The sequence below is a fragment of the Tasmannia lanceolata genome, unplaced genomic scaffold, assembly GCF_043159265.1.
Source record: "Tasmannia lanceolata isolate RefF3 unplaced genomic scaffold, GAP_Taslan_0.1 ptg000015l, whole genome shotgun sequence".
Classification (NCBI taxonomy): domain Eukaryota; kingdom Viridiplantae; phylum Streptophyta; class Magnoliopsida; order Canellales; family Winteraceae; genus Tasmannia; species Tasmannia lanceolata.
Window position 1 is genome coordinate 52,365,868 of NW_027518692.1, and position 20,036 is coordinate 52,385,903.

Below are 20,036 nucleotides of genomic sequence, written 5' to 3' on the forward strand. Positions count from 1 at the left end.
ATCTGGCGCCCGCAAGGAGCGCACTCATTGCTGCTGAGGGGTCCAAATTAGGTACTTGGAGTGCCTCCCTGTTGAAGCGGCGGACGAACGTCTTGAGAGGTTCGTGATCCTCCTGTCGCAGGGCCATCAGGGATGCTGTAGTTTTCCTTGGCTTGCAACTGCTCATGAAATGGCGGACCAGATCGTCCCCAAAATCTTCAAAGTTGCTAATGGAGTTTGGTTTGATCCTGGAGTACTAGTCCCGAGCCGCACCAGTTAGTATTGTCGGGAATGCTCTGCAGAGGAAGCCATCGGATGCGCCGTGGAGGAGCATCATCGCTCTGAATGTCTCTAAGTGGTCCACTGGGTCAGTGGTTCCGTCATATTGCGGGACGGTAGGCATTTTAAACCCTCTGGGTGCTGGGGCACCTAGGACATCGTCGGTAAACGGCGTTCTGCTTGAGAACGCCCGCATAGTAGGCCGGCTATGATCTCTTGCCAGCTCTTCTATGCGGTGGTCCATTTCTTCCATCCTTTGAAGCATCGGATCAGCTCTGCGGTCCGGTTGGCCCGGTGATCTGTTTCTCTCCACTGACGGGCTCGCCGCAGAGCCGGACTGACTTTCCGGGCTCTTTTGACGAGGCCGAGACTTCTCTTGCTGTGTGCGGTTTTCACGAGCTCGGGGCCTTCGCGGAGAATGGGACCGCGACCTTCGGCGATGGTGAGGCTCCGTATGCGCATGCCTGGCCCTGGAGTGATGGACTTGCCTTGAGTGGGGAGTCCAGTCTTCTCCTTGGCGTGCTGACTCTCCCCCGTGGACATTCGACCTTTCCCGTACAGGTCGTGAAGCTTCTGGAGGAGGTTGGGCAGGCGCTTGGAGTAGCTGCTGATATTGACTGACCAGAGCCGTCATCTGCTGGAAAAGAGCTTGAACTTGGTCCGGAGTAGGCATAGGGTTGAGGTGTTCCGAACGAGCCGGGCTCTGTTCAGCTGTAGCAGAGGCTGCCACCACTAGCGAAGCGATTCGCTCACTTCGGGTCCTGCGAGGCAGCACGGCTCGATCAGTCCGTGCAGTTGGTACCCCCGCGCTCTTGCGCCCTGCCATTTTATAAGCGATCTGAACAGCTTTTAGTTCTGGGGTCCCACGGATGGCGCCAATCTGTTAGACCGAAAATCGGTAACAGGTACGACAGTGACGTAAGAGCTGAGCTAAGTGACCAGAGGAACGGAGTCCTGGGGGACCAGAGCGATGTGGAGTGAAGGGACTGAGTCCTGCTGAGAAAGCTAAGTCCTGCACAAAGGCAAGCGAGGTCAGAAGACCAACCCGGGTGTTACTTCGGACAGGCCCTTCGACACTCAAGTCAGTATGAGCAGAAGTGCAGAGCTAGTTTTAAGAGTTTTGAGTGTAGAGAAGATTTTTCATTACCATTGGTTTGGGATTTGAACTCCCTTTTATAGAGGGAAACGTGGTGACGTGGGATGACCTGTGCGAGGACAGGTGGCGGCCTGCCATAGGCTGGAGTTCACCTACTCCCAGGACAGGTGGTGGGACAGGTGGTGGCCTGTTAGAGGCTGGAGCTCACCTACTCCCAGGACATGTGGCGGGACAGGTGGTGGCCTGTTAGAGGCTGGAGCTCACCTACTCCCAGGACAGGTGGTGGCCTGTGATAGGCTGGAGTTCACCTACTCCCAGGACAGGTGGTGGGACAGGTGGTGGCCTGTCAGAGGCTGGAGTTTTTGCACCCGGTCATGTTTAAACAGCTGTCGAGGCTTTACAATTCCCAAAAAGCTATTGACAGCTGGTAAAACAAGGTGACTTCTTCCCATTATCGAAATTGTGGCCGTGCAGATATCAGTAGCCCTTAGAGGAGGGGGAGAGAGAAGTTCTCTAGTTTTCTCGTGGGCTTTCTCTCTGGCTTCTCTTGTGTATTGTCTTTTGGGTTTCAGGTTTATCCATTGGAATCCTTGTGATTTTGCTTTCTCATGGTGAACATTGTGTCCTTGCCTGTGGATGTAGGCATCTTGGACGAACCAAATACAATCTCAGCATTCATCTTGTGGCTTATTTTTAGTTCTACTTTTGTGTTTGTTTGTGCAACATCGGATCGGATTGGTCCATTATATTTTCTCAACATTTTTTCTCTTACAAGCCATTTTAGTGAATTTCGAAATCTCTTGGCTAGTGCAACAACTTGGGCTTCATTCTCTATATATTTGGCATCTAGAGAACAATTTTCTTCTCTTAAATCTCATCTAATCCCTCCGTCTAGTTGTTTTATTCCAACAATCTCTTATTTGTTACTTTTCTTGGCAGCAAGATTTTTTTTTTCCAACATGGGAAATGAGTACTCTTTCTTTCCCCTTTATTCTTCCTTTCTATTTTTTTTCATTTTTGACATGATGACTGATGAGGTAACCTATAACTACCATTCCAAATAGTGATGTCACCAAAAGACAAAAGCTTGCTATCATATCATCAATCAAAAGAGCTTATACAACCTTGACAACACTCAACACCATCTCCTCAGCACAAGAAAACACAACATACATATAAAAGGAACATTTTGCAAACTCGGATAGAGCAACTGATGCAAGTAGAAAATACTATGATTTGAGAAGATTGCTTAGAGAAAGTCATCTCTCTCACAGATTCACTTTTCTATCAAAGATCCAGTTGAAGTGCATGGAGGGTGCTACCTTAACTTTCCCTTGAGCCCTCTCCTCTAACCTCCTGATTCTTGGTGCCAAGCTGCAAAGGTAATCCTGGGCTTCCTGTCCTGCGCCCGAGAGTCCTGTTATTTTCTCCACATTCCACCTCCCAACCAGGAATTCGATTATGTCTGCATAGTCCTTCGTTGTATAGACCCCCATCCTTTGGGCAACAGACGAGAAGTGCTCAAACAGATTTTCATCCCGGCCATCATACATTAGACGGCCAGGCATTGTGATCTTCTTCTTCATCATGTCATAAAATGCAAGAACCGTGCCATTAGGATCAATCTCAAATAGCTTCTCAACAATCTTTATGTACGCAGTCTCATGACGCTTCTCATCTGATGCTATGGTTCCACAGATATGTGCCAATTTCATGTCCCCATATTCCTTGGCATGCCTACCAGTGTTGCCATGGGAGATAAAAGTCGCTCTCTCCTGAAAGGACGTGTAGACAAAAAAAAGATAGGGGCTGTTCTCTGTCCGGGGATCCTAATTGTACACAGAGGAAAAGAATTGGTTGAGAAATTACATATAACAATAGGAAGTGCAATTCAAAAATATTATATTTTTCTTGCAATCAATAACATACAATATGAATTGAGGTTGTGGAACATTAAGAATCACTGTTAGAATTCTCACAGTTTTACCAAAGAATTCTAATCTGATACTTGGTTTCTAAAATCTATAGTGTGAGATTGAAAAAAAAAAAATCAAAGAGCAATGACAGTAAGGAGTGAGGATCTTACCATTCCAGATCCAATCAGATATTGAATTGTCTTCTCAATTTGTCTCATGTCAACTCTTCCAGACAAGTACAGATATTTGTTCAAAAGGTCCCCGTGCCTCTTTTCTTCGGCAGTCCAAGCCCTCGTCCAGATAGCCCAAGGCGTAAGGCTCGCACCTGTTTCATCGCGAACACCGTCAAGAGTATTGAGCATGGTTTGGTAAGTAGGAAGAGCTTCCTCTGTGATCATATCCCCAACCAAGCAAACAAAATAATCATCTGGGATCTCCTTCGCTCGCTCTCTTACCTCCTCAACTTGTTCATAGAAATCCTCTGATGCAGGGTCAGGAAGGAAATCCTGCGGTTGCCAACACTTCTCAATAGGCTTCAAGTACACCAAGATGTTCTCCCCAACCCAATCATGCAAGGAATTAAAGATTTCAATTTTTTCATGAGGCATAGAATGGGTGATCTGAACATTTACATCGCCGGGAGGGTTGAAAGTCTTCTTGATCTCCCTAAATAAACAAGAACAAATCATTCTCAGAAGCTTATGTGATAGAGTTATAAAACTACTAGTTGTTAAAATCATAATAAATACGAAAAACGTATTTGTTTACATGATTTTTTTTTTTTTTTTTAACATTAAAGTTGTATAAATAGTATATGAATCAGAGAAAAACAAGGTATTCTTTGGCAGGAAGAGCAGACAAAAGTGGAGAAAACGAATCTCCCGAACCAGATCCATGTGTCTTAAAAAGAAAAAAAACTCATTCTCCCTTTTGTGGGGGTATGATGAAACAGGTAGAAAGAGGTTTGGATTGGTTTGGCGAACAAGATTTTCCTGATTTTTTTAGATATTTTTATTAACAATAGAATGGATGCGGGGATTGGTTTCTGAACACACCCTAAGGTTAATCACTTAAGGCCATGTTGATTTGAGTGTGAATAAGGAGATGAAGCCTTGTTAGTTGTTACAAAGATTTATACCCATATCACTGTAGTATTAGCTGCTCCTTTGTCCAAAACTCAAGGTTTGTTAGCCTTCTAATTTTGGAAAACCTCATTTTGTTTCTAGCAATGCATGGAAAAGTATCGAATAATGTTTTGGGAAGACTAGATTATCAATATCAGTAAATTGACTTGAGCGACAATACTTACTCAAACGAACCTTTCTACCGTTGAAACATAAATCACCAAGAACAGGTAGGAGGTGTTTTAATCAAAATTTGAGAAAAAGTACTCAAAATCCCGCTAAGATCGTTTCCCAGTTTCGAATGAAAAAAAAAGAAGAGAAAAAATGGGTGGTAAAAAGCTCTTCCTCGTTATGTTTTTCCTTGATAGGATGATCGCTTCAAATAGCGAAGAAAACGCATTGCCGCATCAATGTGAGGCTTCATCAACTCATACATATGGCTTCAACAAGAAACATTCTTAATATGGCATTTTAATTATTTATTTGTTTGTTTTTGAAATTCAATATTTATATATATTTCTAATGAAAAGACAACATCTTATACCTATATGATTATTATATATGGCCAGATGATCACAAAACCAACAAAATAAACACAATTACCAATGAATTAAAGAGGAAAAACAATAAGGCGCATCAATAAATAGTACCAAGCAGAGCCAGAACCAACTATCTATCTTCTATCAAATTGGAAAAATATACACTCCTACTTAAAATGGATTAAGAGTTACCTACGTAGAATTGGAGTTAAGCGTAGAAGCCATGCAAACCCCTGAAGATCTACGTTTCACTGTTGTAGGAAAACACAAAAGATGTTTCCAAGATTGAAAGGTGAGAGAAGTTTTGAGAGCCATTTGAGAGAGAGAGAGAGAGAGATATGTATTGGGAAAGACAAGGGAGAAGGAGATTTATAAGAATCCCATATAAGGAAAAAAACCTTCCCATCTTCATAAATTACTGAATTGGCCTTTAATGATACATTTTTAATTGGGATTTGCTAGCGTCCATTGCAAAAGGCATTTCGCGGATGCCTGTTGCATGTGAGAGCAGCCACCTCGTGAATGAAGACAAAATCTGCGGAAAAGTGAGCCGCTGCTCTCACATATACTATCATGTTAAACCCCCAAAAAAAAAAACCCAGTTTTATATAAAACAAATGATAAAGAGAATGAATTCCAAAATAACTGAAAATTAAAGAAATAAAAACGACCAAGAGGGTATGTGAATAAATGAATGAAAGATAAATCTTAAGAGAGAAGAAAAGTCCAGATTGATAAAAATTGAAGATTCCCAAAGAAGTTTTAGAGAAGGAAGGAAACAAAAAAGAAGAAGAAGGAAAAACCTGAAGGTTGAAATTGACATGGTCCTGTATTACTGAAAGTTGATTTTGGGCTGCTACATTTACTTCATTCAGTTTCCTTTTCAATCTCTCTGAGACTATGCGTTCTTCAGCTGCTGCTATGTGATTCATCTCTCTCTCTCTGTATTGCAATGGGAGGAAGAAAGATAAAGAGAGGAAACCAGGGTTTTAGGTTCGGGGTTTTTGACGAAATTACCTAAATGCCGATTTCTGGGTTTTGTATCTACGAGAACATCCAACCCGTTCGATAACTCTTTAAATTAGAGCGATGATTTTTCGCCTCGCTGTAGGATTATGCGCCCCTCGTAACGTGATTTGACGTCAGAAAGCGTTAAAGTCTGGCGTCTGCCCACAATTCACGTTTTACTCTGGGGCGCAAAATCCTACATGGGGGGCGAAGACATCATGCCAAACTAACGTTTTAAAAAATAGACTGATAGAGCGCGGACCACGCTTTAATAATGACATGACGCCAACATGGTTTAATATGTTTAAATGGCTGTCGAGGCTTTACAATTCCCAAAAAGCTATTGACAGCTGGTAAAACAAGGTGAGTTGTTCCATTATCGAAATTGTGGCCGTGCAGATATCAGTAGCCCTTAGAGGAGGGGGAGAGAGAAGTTCTCTAGTTTTCTCGTGGGCTTTTTCTCTGGCTTCTCTTGTGTACTGTCTTTTGGGTTTCAGGTTTATCCATTGGAATCCTTGTGATTTTGCTTTCTCATGGTGAACATTGTGTTCTTGCCTGTGGATGTAGGCATCTTAGACGAACTAAATACAATCTCAGCATTCATCTTGTGGCTTATTTTTAGTTCTACTTTTGTGTTTGTTTGTGCAACATCGGATTGGATTTGTCCATTATATTTTCTCAACATTTTTTCTCTTACAAGCCATTTTAGTGAATTTCGAAATCTCTTGGCTAGTGCAACAACTTGGGCTTCATTCTTTATATATTTGACATCTAGAGAACAATTTTCTTCTCTTGAATCTCATCTAATCCCTCCGTCCAGTTGTTTTATTCCAACAATCTCTTATTTGTTACTTTTCTTGGCAGCAAGATTTTTTTTTTCCCACATGGGAAATGAGTACTCTTTCTTTCCCCTTTATTCTTCCTTTCTATTTTTTTTCATTTTTGACATGATGACTGTTGCGACCAAGGCAACAAATTCAGTTGAAGAGACTAAAGAACATTTTCTTTGTAGCTACATATAATGTGTAATTTAAACAACAATATTATTATGAGAAAACGGTTCTTACACATATGTGTAGATAAGTTATCTACACACTAGCTTAAAATACAGTGGGGGCCACATTATTTGGGTGATCCAAACCATTCATTTTCAAGGCCCTCACATAGATAGGGTGTCCACAAAAAATCAGATCCATAGAATCATCCTAACCATTCGAACTGTGGAGGCAAAAAATAGACTAATTTGTGAAGGTTTAAAGACATCCAATTTACCTCCACAAATCATAGGGTTGGGATGATCCTATGGATCTGATTTTTTGTAGACACCCTATCTATGTGAGGGCCTTTAAAATGGATGGCTTGGATCACCCAAACAATGTGGGCTCCCACTGTATTTTAAGCTAGTGTGTAGAGAACTCTCTACACATATGTGTAGGAACCGTTTTCTCTATTATTATTCACTTGTATGTACTTTGATTAAGGTTACCTAGAGGGCACTCTCTTATATCTTATATCACTAGATTCTCGCATTAAGTGTTAGAAATGAGAGAGTATAAATTAGAGTTGGAATGTTCTAAGCAATAAGATATAAGAGATTATAAATTTACAAAACATTATTTACATGTCATGTGCTACGGACCATCGCAGAAGGCAATTCACGGACTGGCTCTTGCATGAGAGAGCAGCCCCATAGGCTCACTTTCAAAAGATTTTGTCTTATTATCTGATGTGGCTGCTCTCTCATGCAACAGCCGATCCGCGAAATGCCTTCTGCGATGGTCCCTAGCAACTCCCTTAATTATTAGAGCCCCAGCTGAATGCATAAATTGAAGCCTGCTTCCCACTTTTGTAGGACCATTGCTTTTAGTTGATCCAGTCCATCCGTTATATGGAGCCCATGTTGAATCCTAATTGTCACAAAGATCTTGCCAATCAGATAATTCTGTAATCAAGTTAAATTCATTTTTATCCAACACAGGGTTGTACCATATGGACGGCTAGGATCAATGGCAGAATTCTAACCTGGCTTGATGGATTGGACCAAGATGGGGTCCACATAAAGACTAGTGATCACTGGTCAGATGAGTACACCCTATAACATCCAAGTCACTTGTAGGGCCAATAAACTGGATGATAGGAAACAGCATAGCAGCAAGCGTGTTTTTAGCACTTTCAGTATAGAATTGTAGGCACGTGAACTCCTGGTTATCTCCGATATTTTCAGATCCAAACAAACTCACAAGTATCTCCGAAATTTTCAAAATTATTACCATATTTTTGCGATTTTTGGACAAAACAAAATCCGAAAATTTTTCCTTGAGATTTTGAAAAATCATCTACAGACATTCATATTTTTTTTACCACCAATATTTTCGTATCTAAACATACACAAATATCTCTGATATTTTAAAAAATATTACGAGATTTTTTTTTCCTTGTTTTTGATAAAGCGATGAAATCCCATTTTTTCGAGATTTTAAAGGGGGGGATTTTATCCACAGTGGCGGAGGGTGGGGGTGGGGCGCGGGCACGATATTATTTATTGTTCTAATTTTGTTCTTAATTTTACAATTTATATATATTTTTTCCTCTATCAATACTTGATATCCAAGAAGCCAATTTCTGTCTCAAGTCCTCTGATCAGTTCTTGATCATAATCTTAGAAAAAACAACAGTTATTATATGACCTCCTATGCATCTTAAGGATCTCCGGACTCTTAAGACTCAGCGAAGACAATTCAAGTATTGCAAAACATAGAATGGAAGATAATTTCTTTAGAAGCTCTTTTCATTCCTGCTCTACAATGAAACCAATCATTGTTCTGTATAACAGGCTTCAGCTCTGTACATCAGAAAAGCAAAATAATTTTGGATCATTGGAGTTGTGGGAAAAAATCAGAAACAACTTATTTGTTCTCAAAGGTTTCTATTGGCTTTGCATTGAAACTAAGGACAACTTATTAATTTATGCCACAAAAATATTTTCTATTTTAACAAGTAAGAATAAGATATAAATACATACCTTGGGGACAAAGTCCACTGTGCACCAAAATTATCAACACCTTCGTTAGAAGAAAATATACCAGCTCTCCTATACATGAAGCGGTATGCACTGCATTACCACATATCCTTCGCTCTACGAATGACACCCAATGCTTCCGCATCATTTGCATTGTCTGGAATATTCAACGCCTGCCGGATTTCCATGCTTGAGGTGCGAAGAAATGGACTACATGACTTTTCCGTCTTCAAATTCATCGGAATCTAACATGAGATAAGTATACAGTGGAATGAATAGAAATATATCACGGATATGCTGCTAGTTTGATGAAAAATTTGAAACCCAGGATCTGAATTCTAAATTTAACAAGATGCCCCCAGAGCCAGCAAAATCAATTGGGGACTGGTAACAAGGGGCATTCTTTAATGCTAAAATCAAGATTCCAACATGTAGTTCTGCGATGAAGTTCTGGAAATTACCGTTGGCAAGCCCTTACTGCGAAGATGGGTTACATGTGCAGCATACTCTTGGAATGCCTGATTTTTAGGCTCTATGGACAGCGCAAATTTTGAATTACTCCATCCAATGATGATGAAAAAAAGGGTTTTTCATACCCATGAACTTCAGAACTACTCTTTAAGAGTATTGAAAGTTGAAACATATGCAGAGTTAAGAGAAAAGAACGTGTACCGATGTATACTCATGACCACAGTATACATTTGTTTCTTCTGGCAATACTAAATTTTTTTGGAGTGACGATAGAATCTGAAAAAACAATGTAATGTTATGAATGCTCAAGTTAAAAAAAAAGGCATTGAAGAATATTCATGTATCATGAGCATACCAAGTACTCAACCAGATGTTATATAATTGTCGCTTCTAATCTTAATGTCCTTAATTCCAAATGGTGAACACTTCAAAATGTTCTTAATATTGTATGAGCATAGAGACTACAAAATAACAACAACGTGCACGTCCACAAATACACATGTACTGTACGTTTGAATGCATGTATTTAGCTGTCTGAGTTTCTGTATGTATGCATAGGGCGAGAGACACAAAATATAGCCGCAGACCAATGTTCCCTTCCCTTTTTGCCTTCGGTCAACAGCTAGCGTCTCTCCAACTGAAAAGTTGGAGAGATGCTAGCTGAACACGGAAAATACTCATGCGGTGTACTTCTCAACAGATACACATGGTTGTTCTTCATTTACATGGATGATTGTAAAATTACTTTGTGGACATGAGGAGGGATGGGATAACCTGCTCTGGGCTTCCTTCGAAAAGCTTGCCACATGATAAGCTGAACAGCGTATCTCCTGTGAATACTGCTCCCGATCCAGGAAAGTAGAAGCTAATGTGGCCTGTTTAAAAAAAATTAACCAAATGGATAATTAGATTGTCTGACACTGTCTCATTAAAAATAGCAGGATGCCTCTGAAATTCAATACCAATATAAGCATAATAGAGTAAGGTAACTCAGAATCATGCATATGGTAAACAGCACCAGTTTACTTCTAGTAAAAACGAGACGATATTCAACTAAAGGTGAAAAGACAAGAATTTCACCTTAAATCCTTTTTGATACAATTGCACCCTGACACTAATGTTAAATACACAGGTCTTCGTGACTAGGTAAAAGCTCAACTTCCAAGTTTAACAAAATTTACATGAACACACTACATTTTTTGTGTTTCTTTCTTTCTTTCTTTTCTTCCATTTCTATGTGAACCGTAGCACCACAAAAGAGAAACATAAATTTGGTTAAATTTAGGTGTTCATGCTACAAATTTTCCAAAGATGGCCTCACAATCAAATTAAAAGAATTTCATACATAATCAACATATATAAGGATCAAAGTTTTCCAACGTTTTTCAGATTTGCAAGATTTGGAAGAGCAAGATTTGGATGATAAGATTTCAGGTTTGTAAGATTTAGAAAAGCAAGATTTCAGGTTTGTAAGATTTAGAAGAGAAAGATTTCATGTTTGCAAGAACACATTCAGCTTTGCAAGATTTGAAAAAGCAAGATTTGGAAGAAAAGATTTGAAAATTGTATATTTCTACCAATTTAAAACAAACAGAAGAAATGGATACGTGTATATGTGATTAACAATTTAAAAACAATTGCTGAAGATAATGATTTCATTGAATCAGTGTTTCAGATAATAGAGTTAATAGACTTAACTTTAGAAAATGCCCGTGTCTCATGAGAAGCATGCAAAAAATATCATAATCCACACATAAATACTAGAATTTGACCTCGTGTATGACCAGGAGTTTCCATTACAAGCACCTCATGGCTTGCAAACATCCACTTTTCTCCATCGGAGAGTGCTATGTCTATGCCAGGAATTATGTCCTTGTCTGAGACTGAGCCAATTACCTACATGTAAAACATGGGGGTTAAAATCATCTGTCCTTAAGAAGCCTAATGCTTACCAAATGAAAGACAGTATGAAATCGCTAGGAAAGATGACATATCTAAGCATAAAACTGTAAGCCTTTCCCCATTCAGATGGTCTATATCCACTTTTGGCAATTATAGAATAAGCATGCATGCCATGCATCGACAACTTGTCATCCTATATGTCGTTTCTGGAATAGTGTGAAGTGAAGGAAGACGAAATTATGGAACATTATGATTGTCTTCCTTCTATTTGTTTTCCTCGAAGAAAATATTAAAGAAAAATAGAAAATGTCAAAGAAAACTGGGAAGAGCTGGAGATTCTACCCTCTCTTATAATCCTTCAAATTTTCGAGACTAGACATTACATATGTCAATCTTTCCTAAGAGGACTTCGAGAATCAGGAAAGAGTTTGCAATGAAAGATATGAATTCATGGGTTTAAATACCATGGACGATTCAAGCCTAAAAGATCTTGCCAAGATGTTCCATTTCAAGATCCAGTAGATAGTTGGAAATGTTGGAGCACCTGAAGACTTACATACCTTTACAATGTGTGGTTAAATATGTTGGAAGACAGACATCCTAAATTTGGAGTATCTACACCTTACAAGCACGAAGCAGGGGCGGGGGCGGGGGCGGGGAAGCGTGGGGTCTAGAAGAGTCTAAGTTTGGGAGCGCCATGGGAGCGAGTGTGTAATATTTTCTTTATATATCTTTCAAAATTCAAGTACATGAAAAAAATAACAGTTTCTAACCATTTTCATATGTATCTTTCGAAATTTAAGAACATGTAAAAGCTAATTTCTAACCATCTTTACCATCTTCATTTGTGTGCACTCGTTCCTCGTGCCTTCTGAATATGCACAAGCCTGTGCTTGCTCCAATGAAGTACTTTGAAGAGGAGTTTGATGTAAGGAAGATGGTGGGACTTGTAGAGTAACAGAATAGTCTGCGATCGTCATTAGAGCGGTTCCCGTCTCTCTGGGGTCGCGCTCCCTAGAAGCTCCTTCCTAAGGAGCGCCAAATCGAGGTTCCGAGGTGGGAGCGACACCTCGAGAGAAGGTTCCTGCTTCTAAGATCTACACTCCTAGTATTTTTTTCCTTTTCCTAATTTATTTTAGGGCGAACCTTGGCACAACGGTAAGGTTGCTCCATTGTGACCTAGTGGTCACGGGTTCGAGTCACGGAAACAGCCTCTCCGTAAAGCAGGGGTAAGGCTGCGTACATCTAGTCCTCCCCAGACCCCGCAATGGCGGGAGCCTCATGCACTGGGCCACCCCTCTTCCTAATTTATTTCCCATAGAGGACTCTAGTTCCCTTGTGTTCTCTAATGTTGACTAGTGTATATGTTTCCATTATGCAACACAATGTTTAAAAACTCCGCCTTGACTCGAAACTTAAACACGTCGACTTGGTTTCAGCCCCTCCTTGACTCGAAACTTGTAAAGTTTTTTGAGCCAAATGTAAAAAGTTTAATTCATTAATGGTGGCTTAGTTACAATAAACTGAATACGAGAGAGAGAGAGAGAGAGAGAGAGAGAGAGACATTCTTCTCTTTTCCTTTCCTATTTCCCCGATCCTCCTTGCATTCAGATTTGCACAAAGAGGATTTCTTCTTTTCATTTCTATCTATATTCTTCCACTTGGCATTACTCACTGTCAGATATGCACAAAAACATGAAGAAAGAGAGATACATGAGGTTTTCCTTAAAATAGCAATAGGTGTTAAAAGGGACCAGTATGTTCTTTTTTTCTTCTTCTTCTTGTTTTTTGTTTTTTTAGTAACAAGGCATCATCTTGATCTATTTCCCTTGAAAAACTCACCAGAATAGAACAATATATATAGGGGGAAATGGTTTGTGAGGTCTAGCTCATATAAGCTTATATGAGCTCTAGATCACAAGCATTTTCCCAATATATATGTGTGTGTGTGTGCAATATTACAGAGGTAGCAGCATGCTACTTTTTAAATGTAATAGGAGGAGATGATACTTTTTTTTGAATGATGGAAGAGACATTAGTATTTTAAAAAAAAAATGCTTCTCGACACAATCTATACTTTTTTTACCAATATTAAAAAAGTAGAAATAGCAAAAGGGTTACGTTTCATAAAAGAAAGGCTTCTTTTTATAGAAGCAAGAGTATGTTATGTTGTATTAAATATATAGGAGAGATCTGAACTTCAACAGTTTGTTATTGACTCACTAGAGTTCGTAATTCAATCATTGACTCAACAAAACTAGGCTTGGAATTCTTAGAGCAAGTTCAAGACTATGTTGACTTTTTAAGCATTGGTGCAATGGACTCCTAACATTCTTTAGAAAAGAGAGCCGAAGTAAATTGAGGGATTATATGACTTTTTGAGACGGTAATTGAGGGGTTATATGATGTCAGTGCATATTTTTTCAAAGAAGCTGGAAAGAGAACAAGTGGGGTCCAGTGATTATTTCATCCAAACCATTCATCTGTGATGCCCTAGAATGGATGCCATAAACCAAAATCTGCTACATTGGACAATCCTAACAGTCCAATTTGCAGAGGGGTTTTTTCTTTAAATTCCACACCATCCATTCTTTACCCTGATGTGAATGACTAGGATTGCACAACGGACAAGACCGAAAAATGATGGTTCAGATCATTGAAAAAGTTGTCCCCACCTGTACCTTGGTTGAGCAGTCCAATTTGAAGAGGATAGTACAATTTTATTTTAAAATTCTAAGACATCCAGGCCTCTTCAAAGACATCCGATGAAATTCTAAGACATCCATTTTACACCATATAATGTGAATGGTTAGGATCACACATGAAACACAAGAAAAACACGAAATATGTGGTTTTGTAGATATAAATTTTGTTAATTTCAAATTTCTATTTGAATTTTTCTTATTTTTATTTTTATTACAATATATACTGTTGTTAAAAGGAAGGGTGATAGAATTATTCACACTATAGAAATGGCGTAGGGATCATAATAGATAAGAGCCTAAGAGATAAATAGAAATGGCGTAGGGATCATAATAGATAAGAGCCTAAGAGATGAGGTTGTAGATGTTAAAAGGAAGGGTGATAGAATTATTCTAATTAAATTAGTATTAGGTAAAGAGACGATTAACGTTATTAGTGCGTATGCCCCTCAAATAGGATTAAATGATTCTGTCAAGAGGCAATTTTGAGACGATATGGATGAAGTAGTCCAAGGAATACCACATGGAGAGAAGTTATTTATAGGAGGAGATTTAAATGGTCATGTGGGAAGAACTAGTGAAGGTTTTGAGAGGGTTCATGGAGGATTGGGTTTTGGTAATAGGAATGAGGAAGGAGAAGATATTTTAGGGTTTGCAGTGGCATATGATTTGATGTTAACAAATAATTTTGTTTTAAGAAAAGAGATTCACACTTGATAACCTTTAGCAGTGGAAACAACTGTAGCCAGATAGATTTTATCCTCACTAGGAAAGAGGACAAAGTTGCGTGTAAAGATTGTAAAGTCATACCCGGGAGTGTTTAGTCACACAACATAGGCTAGTGGTGTTGGATATATGCATCAAACGTTGGAAGAGAAAAGATAGATATGTTAAACATCCAAGGACTAGGTGGTGGGATCTCAAAGGGGAAAAACTAAAGATGTTTAAGGATAGACTGCTTAAAGAAGGACCTTGGAGTCTTGACGAGGAGACTAATATTATGTGGAATGGGATGTCTAGTTATATTAGAAAAGTGGTCAGAGAGGTACTTGGAGAATCTAGAGGAAGTGGGCCGCCGTCTAAAGACACATGGTGGTGGAATGAGGAAGTCCAAAAGGCGATTAGGTCTAAAAGAGTGTTATAAATGCTTGCATAAGTGTAAAAATGAGGGGAACATGGAGAAGTATAGATTGGCTAGAAAAGAAGCTAAGAAGGCAGTAAGGGAAGTTAGAGGCAACGCATATGAGGATTTGTACCACAGGTTAGGTACGAAAGAGAGTGAAAAAGATGTCTACAAGCTTGCTAAGATGAGAGAAAGGAAGAGCAGAGACTTGAATCATATAAAATGCATCAAAGATTGTTAGTAAAAGAAAACGAGGTTAAAGAGAGGTGGAGAAGTTACTTCGATAAGTTGTTTAATGGAGAACCTGTAGCAAATTTGGGAGAACTTAATAACGCTTTTGATGATACAAATCAGAGGTTTGTTCATAGAATCCGAACATCAGAGGTAAGAGTAGCTATGAAAAATATGAAATTAGGTAAGGCTAGGGGGCCTGACGATATTCCTATTGAGACTTAGAGATGCTTGGGTGATGTAGGTTTGCTTTGGTTTACTAGATTATTTAACAATATTTTGAAGACTAAGAAGATGCCTGATGAGTGGAGGAAGAGTACATTAGTACCTATTTATAAGAATACAGGTACTAATGAGTCACACCATAAAGCTTTGGGAGAGGGTAATTGAGCATAGACTAAGAAAAGAGACTAAGGTGTCAGAGAATCAATTTGGTTTCATGCTCGGACGATCGACTATGAAAGCTACCTTCTTGATTAGGCGGTTAATGGAGAGATTTAGAGAAAATAAAAAGGACCTTCATATGGTTTTCATTGATTTGAAGAAAGCGTATGATAGGGTTCTCAGGAGTGTTATGTGGTGGGTCCTTGAAAGGAAAAAAGTGCATACTAAATATGTTGATGTGATTAAGGATATGTACGATGGAGCAACAACTAGTGTTAGAACCACGGATGGCACGTCTAGTGAGTTTCCAATTACAATAGGACTGCACCAAGGATCAGCTCTAAGCCCTTATCTTTTTACACTAGTTATGGATGAGCTTACGGAGTCGGAGGGTATCCAGGATGAGGTGCCGTGGTGTATGTTATTTGTAGATGATATAGTATTAATCGACGAAACCAAAGCATGAGTAAATGCTAAATTAGAGTTATGGATAACTACTTTGGAATCTAAAGGTTTTAGACTAAGTAGGACTAAGACATAATATATGGAATGCAACTTTAGTAATGTAAGGAGGCGGGACGAGGAAGTAGTAAATATGAGTGGACAGGAGGTACCTAAGAGGGATATATTTCGATATCTTGGTTCAATTCTACATAAGGAGAGATTGAAGAGGATGTTAACCATAGAATAAGAGCAGGTTGGTTGAAGTGGAAGCTTGCCTCAGGAGTTCTGTGTGACCGTAAAATCCCTACCAAGTTGAAGGGAAAGTTTTATAAGACAGCTGTGAGACCAGCCATGCTGTACAGCTCAGAATGTTGGGCCACCAAAAAGCAGCATGTGCATAAGATGAGTGTAGCGGAGATGCGAATGCTTAGATGGATGTGCGGCCACACAAGGTTAGATAGAATTAAAAATGAAGACATTCGTAAAAAGGTGGGGGTGGCTCCAATCGAGGAGAAGATGAGAGAGCACCGCTTAAGATAGTTTGGACATATCCAACGTAGGCCTTTGGATGCTCCGGTGAGAAGAGGTGACTCGTGCCAAGTTGAGAGAGTAAAAAGAGGTAGGGGTAGACCGAAAATAACATGGGTAGAAACAGTGAGGAAAGACTTGATAGCTAGGAACTTAACAGAGAACATAACTTTGGATAGGATAGAATGGAAGAAAATGATCCACATAGAAGAACCCAACTAGAACCAGGATTAGAGCCGAGTAGACCCCTTTTACCTTCTTCATGAATTTTTTTTCTAAAGGATTCATTTAGCCGACCCCAACTAGCTTGGGACAAGGGCTTTGTTGAGTTGAGTTGAGTATATACTGTTGTTTTCTTTTTTAATATCTATTCTACAATTTTTGATGTGTTTTTTCCAAAATGATTTTCGTAAGTTCCACACACGTTTCCTACATGTTTCACATGCATTTTCTACAAGTGTTGCTTACGTTTCCTACATGTTTCACATGCATTTTCTACGAGTGTTGCATACGTTTCTCACATGTTTCACACATAATTCACATAAGTTTCTCATATGTTTCCTATGCATTTCGGAAACATTTGTCCAATTTTTTTTTATCATGTTTCGGAAACGTTTCCGAAATGCAGGAAGCGCGCAATAGGGAAACGGGTTTCCCAACCGCGAGAAATGCGTTTTAGGGGAAACGGATTTCCCATCTGCCCAAGGAGTTTCTGGCAACAATGGTTCAGATCATTGAAAAAGTGGTCTCAACATGTACCATTATGGCTTTACAGCTTTACAGACCTTATTTTTCTTCAAATAAATAGATCCCGCATCTTATAATTCATCAAGACAAATAGTGTACCTCTCTATAAAGTAATTTGCATTTGGAAGGCTATGCAAGGGTTGGAAATTTGGTTGCGAAATAAATATAAAAAAAACTAGGCAAGTCAACTTCATCCATTCAAGACCCACTTTGAGTTGAAGGTATAACTCAAAAATTTTAAAACCCATGAAGGACTTCATCAACTGCTCTAATAGATTGCGGACCTTTTAATTGAGCAGAGGAGTCTTTCTCAGGTTGATCATGTTTATGCTTTTTCACAGAAAATAGCAGCACCTGGAGACCAGGCTTTTAACTTGCATGCGATATTTTCACTTTTTAGTGTTGGAATAGCAACGCATGGGGACAATCTATTAGGATTTGTGCAACTGTAATGATCTAGAAATTCAAACAAGTGATAGTTATGTTCACTTGGATCGTTCATGCAGGAAATGGGCATAGACCTTTGAATATTTCTTTCCTCATACCTGAATTGTTTCTTAATGTAAGAAAATTTTAGAGAAGTTAGTTTTTACGTTTTTCAGTTCGGTTTTATTTCTGCTTTAAATATTTCAACTTTGCTTTTGTTTTACCTTTTTCGGTTCAAGCTACCAAATAGCTAGAGATTTACTTTATTTCAATAATATTCCCTTTATTATTAAAAAAGAAAAAACAAGATAGTAATGTGATATCTCACGATCTGTTTCAAGTGATGTGAGATCTCAAGATACATTTCAAGGTGTGTAGTTGAATGCCAAGGGTCTTAGCGTCGGAGCTTTAAGCACTTTCATTTACAAGAAGGTTTCTTAGTTTGGTTTGTGGTTTTTAAAGTCTGCAAATGCTCACAAAACCCCAAATCTAGTGATTTGGTTTTTGGAACTTCTGTTTTTAAGAAAAAATCTGCCACCTCTAACTTATGCTTTTTATGAATATAGTGGTTTGTAACATTTATGGCATGTTTTATAAGAGTTTTTTGAACTAAAACTAATACATATATGAACATGAGAAGTTAGGTTTTAAAATTTCAAATTTCAGATTATATTTCATTCAACATTAATGTGTGTTTTACACAGCCACTAGAAAATTGTGATTTCTACCATATTTGTCTCTGATCCATCTATCTGAGCAAAAATTCAAAAAATTAATCGACATGATTAAGCTATCACTCTGATGGGGACCGTTGTACGGCCCATATTCTAATTTTTAGGCGTCACTCAGGCGTCTTTTAAGCCACTAATGTTATAGGAGGGATAATATGATATTTACCCACCAATATCACTTGGTTTCTTCAAGTTAAGAGTGCTTTAAATAGCCCACCCCCCCCGGCACATGTATTAAAAATAAATAAATTGGGAGAGAGTTTTTAAGTTATTAGAGGGCATTTTAGTCCAAAAGGGTTAGGTTTTTGTTTAGGGTATTAGATATTTTGAGTTCTCGTCTCTTTCTTATATATTGTAAACCTCATGGCCCTTTTCTTTTATGGCTGCTATGGATGAATGAATTTCAGCCAATTTTTTTCTTTCTTGTAAATCATGGATGTGGAGTCTACTTTTGTAAGGTGCAAGGCCTTGACCCCTTTGAGTGATGCCTAGGGTTCCCTTGGTGTGATGCTTAGGGTTCAAGCTGCAAGGCCATGTCCCATTTTCAACATACATCTGCACCCTTCTAAACCTACCCTAAACCTAATAGAAATATTTTTCCAATCCAATCACATATTTTAGGAAAACCATAGTTTTAACCTATCCCCCTAACATCATTTCCATAGATCTGTCTTGTATCACAAATTCACAATCAGGTCAAGAGTCAATCTTGGACTTGGGGACCCTTGGAGGGTTTCTAGTTGTTTCAAATTTTTAAAGCCTTGGAAAATATTACAGCAGTGCATGCATGACGATCTTCATGCTTATAGCTTATGAAGTTAGATTTATAAAGAAATAACAAAATTAAGGGATTATGTTTCCAGTACTTCGGTTACATAGAGAAAATTTTTATAATGCTATATGTTAGATCAGGCGGTCAATAATATCCAATCAACATGATTTTGTGTAGTCTACAATGAGGTCCACTCGACAAATACTCTAGACCAGATGAATGTGCACCATGTATGTTGCATTGAACTGAAAGAGAAGAAATTTCACGTTCTCTTCCTTTAAAAATATACGCTAAGCATGAAGAAAATTAATCTGTACAAAGTGAATAAATTTGAAAAAAATATATTTAATTTTAAGATTTGTGCAAGCTCTTGGAAGATGAGAATGACACCAAAAAGTAAACAATCATAAATTAAAAAATAGAATTGTAGAAAACAATATTTTCATACCTTTGCTCCATACCTTGCTTTTAACTCCATATTACCACCAGTATGATCATAATGATGATGGGTGTTGAGTATGTAGGTTAGGTTTCTCTTTTTCCGATTCAATGCTTTTATGATGGGTTCAGCTTCAGAAGGGTCTACAACTCCAACTGTCCCAGTACACGCATCAT

General features: G+C 38.7%; 3 protein-coding genes across 10 annotated transcripts in view; all 3 read right to left on the reverse strand.

Moving 5' to 3' along the window:
• The window catches only part of LOC143892329 (uncharacterized), a 32,093-nt gene extending 26,228 nt beyond the window's left edge, over nucleotides 1–5,865 (reverse strand). Inside the window, exon 1 of the mRNA XM_077396865.1 lies at nucleotides 5,737–5,865. Within this exon, the coding sequence (XP_077252980.1) occupies nucleotides 5,737–5,865 (129 nt within the window). The remainder of the gene's footprint in view (nucleotides 1–5,736) is intronic.
• LOC143892328 (stearoyl-[acyl-carrier-protein] 9-desaturase, chloroplastic-like) lies at nucleotides 2,424–5,874 on the reverse strand. Of its 4 annotated transcripts, XM_077396861.1 has the most exons (4): nucleotides 5,737–5,860; nucleotides 5,130–5,184; nucleotides 3,441–3,936; nucleotides 2,424–3,183 (listed from the first exon to the last, which is right to left on the reverse strand). In XM_077396861.1, exons 2-4 carry the CDS (start codon nucleotides 5,156–5,158, stop codon nucleotides 2,623–2,625), a joined length of 1,086 nt encoding a protein of 361 aa, XP_077252976.1. In that variant the 5' UTR covers nucleotides 5,159–5,184; nucleotides 5,737–5,860; the 3' UTR covers nucleotides 2,424–2,622. The 4 variants fall into 4 exon arrangements, with proteins under 4 accessions (XP_077252976.1, XP_077252977.1, XP_077252975.1 ...); XM_077396862.1 differs by lacking the exon at nucleotides 5,130–5,184 and having other exon boundaries at nucleotides 5,737–5,874; XM_077396860.1 differs by lacking the exon at nucleotides 5,737–5,860 and having other exon boundaries at nucleotides 5,130–5,286.
• A 2,595-nt stretch (nucleotides 5,875–8,469) lies between these two features.
• Nucleotides 8,470–20,001, reverse strand: LOC143892330 (putative hydroxyacylglutathione hydrolase 2, chloroplastic). Of its 5 annotated transcripts, none has more exons than XR_013255473.1 (6): nucleotides 19,870–20,001; nucleotides 11,204–11,327; nucleotides 10,206–10,306; nucleotides 9,633–9,707; nucleotides 8,964–9,187; nucleotides 8,470–8,783 (listed from the first exon to the last, which is right to left on the reverse strand). XR_013255473.1 is itself a non-coding variant. In XM_077396869.1 (6 exons), exons 1-5 carry the CDS (start codon nucleotides 19,897–19,899, stop codon nucleotides 9,451–9,453), a joined length of 372 nt encoding a protein of 123 aa, XP_077252984.1. In that variant the 5' UTR covers nucleotides 19,900–20,001; the 3' UTR covers nucleotides 9,065–9,187; nucleotides 9,422–9,450. The 5 variants fall into 5 exon arrangements, 4 of the variants coding, with proteins under 4 accessions (XP_077252981.1, XP_077252982.1, XP_077252984.1 ...); XM_077396869.1 differs by lacking the exon at nucleotides 8,470–8,783 and adding an exon at nucleotides 9,422–9,492 and having other exon boundaries at nucleotides 9,065–9,187; XM_077396868.1 differs by lacking the exon at nucleotides 8,470–8,783 and adding an exon at nucleotides 9,422–9,492 and having other exon boundaries at nucleotides 9,137–9,205.
• Nucleotides 20,002–20,036: the final 35 nt, after the last annotated feature.

Bases quoted from the DNA above. Each gene is read 5' to 3' on its own strand.
- LOC143892330 (XM_077396866.1), bottom strand. From the start codon at position 19,899: ATGGAGTTAAAAGCAAGGTATGGAGCAAAG. The intron at 9,708-10,205 runs GTTATCCCATCC...TTGTTTTTTCAG, and splicing joins TCGAAGGAAGCCCAGAGCAG to ATTCTATCGTCACTCCAAAA. The intron at 9,206-9,632 runs GTACACGTTCTT...ATCTCATGTTAG, and splicing joins GTGGTCATGAGTATACATCG to ATTCCGATGAATTTGAAGAC.
- LOC143892328 (XM_077396860.1), bottom strand. From the start codon at position 5,248: ATGGCTCTCAAAACTTCTCTCACCTTTCAATCTTGGAAACATCTTTTG. The intron at 3,937-5,129 runs GTAGGTAACTCT...TTGTTTATTTAG, and splicing joins ACGCTTAACTCCAATTCTAC to GGAGATCAAGAAGACTTTCA. The intron at 3,184-3,440 runs GTAAGATCCTCA...GTGTACAATTAG, and splicing joins ATCTGATTGGATCTGGAATG to GATCCCCGGACAGAGAACAG.